The 4225-nt window shown below is 56.2% G+C and overlaps 1 protein-coding gene across 1 annotated transcript in view; it reads left to right on the top strand.

The window, feature by feature from the left end:
* ZSWIM4 (zinc finger, SWIM-type containing 4) overlaps positions 1–4133 on the top strand; it is a gene marked incomplete at its 5' end in the record, with an annotated part of 54151 nt that extends 50018 nt beyond the window's left edge. Inside the window, 2 exons of the mRNA XM_011953394.1 lie at positions 570–651; positions 2104–4133. Of these exons, the coding sequence (XP_011808784.1) occupies positions 570–651; positions 2104–2963 (942 nt within the window). The remainder of the gene's footprint in view (positions 1–569; positions 652–2103) is intronic.
* Between the last annotated feature and the right edge of the window lie 92 nt (positions 4134–4225).

Raw genomic sequence — 4225 nt, forward strand, 5'->3', positions numbered from 1 at the left:
CGAGACTCCGTCTCAAAAAGGAAAAAAAAAAAAAAGGCCGGGCGCAGTGGCTCACTCCTGTAATCCCAGCACTTTGGGAGGCTGACGCCAGCGTATCACAAGGTCAGGAGATCGAGACCATCCTGGCTAACATGGTGAAACCCCGTCTCTACTAAAAATACAAAAATTAGCTGAGCATGGTGGCAGGTGCCTGTACTCCCAGCTACTTGGGAGGCTGAGGCAGGAGAATTGTTTGAACTTGGGAGGCGGAGGTTGTCATGAGCCGAGATCGTGTCACTGCATTCCAGTCTGGGTGACAGAACAAGATTCCATCTCACAAAACAAAGAAACCATCTCAAAAAACAAACAAAAACAAAAAAAGCAAAACAACAATCCTATGAGACAGATACTATTTTATCTCCATTTTCTAGGTAAGGAAACTGATGCCCAGATAGTTGAGATCACTTACCCAGGTTCATTGGATCAGCTTTAACCTCCAAGTGTTTCTGGGGCCCTCCATCTCCCAATGCCCCTCCATAGGCCAGCCCAAGACTCGGGCTAACCCTCTTCTCCCCACCCCTACCCTGCAGGTGATGCGGATGACTCTGAACATAATGACCTGGCGGCGGAGGGAGATGGTGCGCTGGCTGGTCAGCTGTGCCACAGAGATTGGTGAGAGCTCCTAAGTGGACCTGCAACCCACCTCGCTGTTCTGGTTCTGCAGAGGGCACTGAGAGAACCAGGCAGACAAGAAAGAGAGAAGCAGCTGGGCACGGTGGCTCATGCCTGTAATCCCAGCACTTTGGGAGGCCAAAGCGGGAGGATCACTTGAGCCCAGGAGTTCAAGAGCAGCTTGGGTAACATAGTGATACCCCATCTCTACAAAAAATTAAAAATTAGCTGGGCATGGTGGCACGTGCCTATAGTTCCACCTGCTTGGGAAGCTGAGGCAGGAGGATCGCTTGAGCCCAGGAGATCAACGCTACAGTTAGCCATGATTGTGCCACTGCACTCCAGCCTGTGCGACAGAGGAAAACCCCCTCTGGGGAAAAAAAAAAAAAGAGAGAGAAGCAAGCCAGGCGTGGTGGCACACACCTATAGTCCCAACTATCGGGGGGGCTGAGGTGGGAAAATCACTTGAGCCCAGGAGATTGAGGCTGCAGTGAGCTGTGACTGTGCCACTGCACTCCAGCCTGAGTGGCAGGGTGAGACCCTGTCTCTAAAAAATTGTTTAATAAAAATAAAGAGGGCCGGGCACCGTGGCTCACGCCTGTAATCCTAGCACTTTAGGAGGCCGAGGCGGGTGGATCACTTGAGGTCAGGAGTTTGAGACCAGCCTGGCCAACATGGCAAAACCCCATCTCTACTAAAAATGCAAAAATTAGCCAGGTGTGGTGATACGTGCCTGTAATACCAGCTACTCGGGAGGCTGAGGCAGGAGAATTTCTGGAACCCAGGAGATGGAGGTTGCAGTGAGCCAAGAGCTTGCTGCTGCACTCCAGCCTGGGTGACAGAGCAAGACTCCATCTCAGAACGGGCATATCACAAGGTCAGGGGATCAAGACCATCCTGGCTAACACGGTGAAACCCCGTCTCTACTAAAAATACAAACGAATTAGCTGGGCATGGTGCCCGGCGCCTGTAGTCCCAGCTACTCAGGAGGTTGAGGCAAGAGAATGGCTTGAACCCGGGAGGCGGAGCTTGCAGTGAGCCAAGATGGCGCCACTGTACTCCAGCCTGGGCAACAGAGCGAGACTCCACCTCAAAAAAAAAAAAGAAAGGAAAGAGAAGTAGAGACTCTTCCCCGATTCCAGCCTGTGCTCAGGGCTTGGCCAGGAGGGAATGGCCAGCCAGCTGATGGAGCTGGACAAAGGCCTAGAGACTGGCCAGGCTAATGTGGCTGCAGCGGGGTGAGGGGGGTGCAGAAAGAGGCTCCAAAGCTTAGCCTTCTACACAGGTCATTCCCACCTGGTCCAGCTGCACCCTGACGATTTGGAAAGGAAGTTTCTGTTCAGCATGGTGTGGAGGTGGAAGTGGAGGTGACAGTGCCATGGTTAACCCACGCATACGTATACATGTCTCTGCCCCCTCTCCTGACGGATTTCCCCCCTCACCTCCCACCAGGCCCGCAAGCCCTGATGAATATCATGCGGAACTGGTATTCCCTATTCACACCGGTGGAGGCGGCCACCATCGTAGCAGTGACGGGCACCACACACGCCACTCTGCTGCGACTGCAGCTGGACACACCCCGGAGGGAGGAGCTCTGGGCCTGCGCCCGCACCCTGGCCTTGCAGTGCGCCATGAAGGACCCTCAGAACTGCGCCTTGCCTGCCCTGACCCTGTGTGAGAAGAACCACTCGGCCTTCGAGGCGGCCTACCAGATCGTGCTGGACGCGGCGGCCGGCGGCCTGGGCCACGCCCACCTCTTCACTGTGGCCCGCTATATGGAGCACCGCGGGCTGCCGCTCCGGGCCTACAAGCTGGCGACGCTGGCCCTGGCGCAGCTCAGCATTGCCTTCAACCAGGACAGCCACCCTGCCGTCAACGACGTGCTTTGGGCCTGCTCGCTCAGCCACTCCCTGGGCCGGCACGAGCTCTCCGCCATCGTCCCCCTCATCATCCGCAGCATCCACTGTGCCCCAATGCTGTCCGATATTCTGCGCCGCTGGACTCTCTCGGCGCCCGGCCTGGGCCCCTTAGGGGCACGCCGGGCCGCCAAGCCACTGGGTGCTGACCGGGCGCCGCTCTGTCAGCTCCTGGATGCGGCAGTCACTGCCTACATCACCACCAGCCACTCGCGCCTCACGCACATCAGCCCGCGGCACTATGGGGACTTCATTGAATTCCTGGGCAAGGCCCGGGAGACCTTCCTGCTGGCGCCCGACGGGCATGTCCAGTTCGCACAGTTCTTGGAGAACCTCAAACAGACCTACAAGGGCAAGAAGAAACTCATGCTTTTGGTGCGGGAGCGTTTTGGTTGAGGGGCAGTGGGGTGCGTGGGAGTGGGGATCCCCCTCGCCCCTGCGTCCCCCACCCTTGCTCTCCAGTTAGGCCCACGTGGCATTTCAGTATTATTAAGTCAGGGAAGGGGCCCGGCTGGAGATGGGGGGCAGGGGAAAGGGCATCCCGCCAGGTGTGTGCCTGGGAGTGTGTGAGCAAGTGTGCAAGACTCCAGAAGCAGAAGCCATACTGCCCCCCAGAAGCTTGGAAGGGGTGTGTGCTTGGGCTGCTGGTATGACCCCACTTTGGGCACCCCAAAAGCAATAGACAAACTCCCCTTACCCAGACTGGCCTGGGCTCCGGGAGGGAAGCTGGGAGGCAGGACTTTCCAGAAATCAGCCCTCTAAATCAATGTAGCACATTTTTCCCCAACCCCACCCTGGGTGGCCAAGGGTCCAACCCCACCCCTTACTCCTCAGGGCCCCCCGTTATGCCACCTCCGAAGTGGCTGCCCAGCCCGGACCAATGGCTCACCCCCACTGAAGGAATTGAAGAGGCCTCAGGCCTCAGCCTCATACCTCACCCCCTTATCCTCCTGTGTGGCCGGCGGACCCCCATTTCCTCGGGCACTAGGGTCCCAGGGTGGGCTCAGGGTTAGGAAAGTCATCGCTGCCCTCTCCTCTCACCTGCTGGTCACTGGACGTACCACTCAGGAACTGAGCGAGGCTCACACTGCCCCTCCCAACCTGGGGTCGGGCGACACAAATGAGAGAGAGCCAGAGACCCCAGCCCCGATCGGGAAAGGAAAGAGACCTGCATCTCGGCGTTTTTCTGGCTCTCTCTTCACCCTTTCTCCTCCTGTCTTTCTGCTTCGCCCCTTCATCTTACTCTGTTTTCATTTTTCCTGGCACTTACCTGCCTTTCTCTCTGCACCTAAGTCCCTGCCGCCGTCTCTCTTTGGCCCTCCTTCCTTTCCCCCACCTTGACCCAGGGAGGAGAAGGGAGAACATCACCCCCCCAGTCACCCCACATCTCCCTTCTTGTATATTAAGGACAAAAGATCACATCATTTTGTAACTTTTTCTATTTATTGAACGGTGTATTATATGTCCTTTTTTTTTTTTTTTTTAAAGACTGAACAGAACTTTTTAATTTTGAGACTGGGGTTTGTCTCTAGAGCCACTCACACCCCCAACCCTGTTTCCTACACACACACACACACACACACACACACACACACACACACACACAAAGGCTTCATTTCTGGGTGCAGCGTCAAGCAAGGGGTGGGATGGGAGCGACT

This window comes from Colobus angolensis, unplaced genomic scaffold (genome assembly GCF_000951035.1).
Source record: "Colobus angolensis palliatus isolate OR3802 unplaced genomic scaffold, Cang.pa_1.0 Scaffold36, whole genome shotgun sequence".
NCBI classification, from domain to species: Eukaryota; Metazoa; Chordata; class Mammalia; order Primates; family Cercopithecidae; genus Colobus; species Colobus angolensis.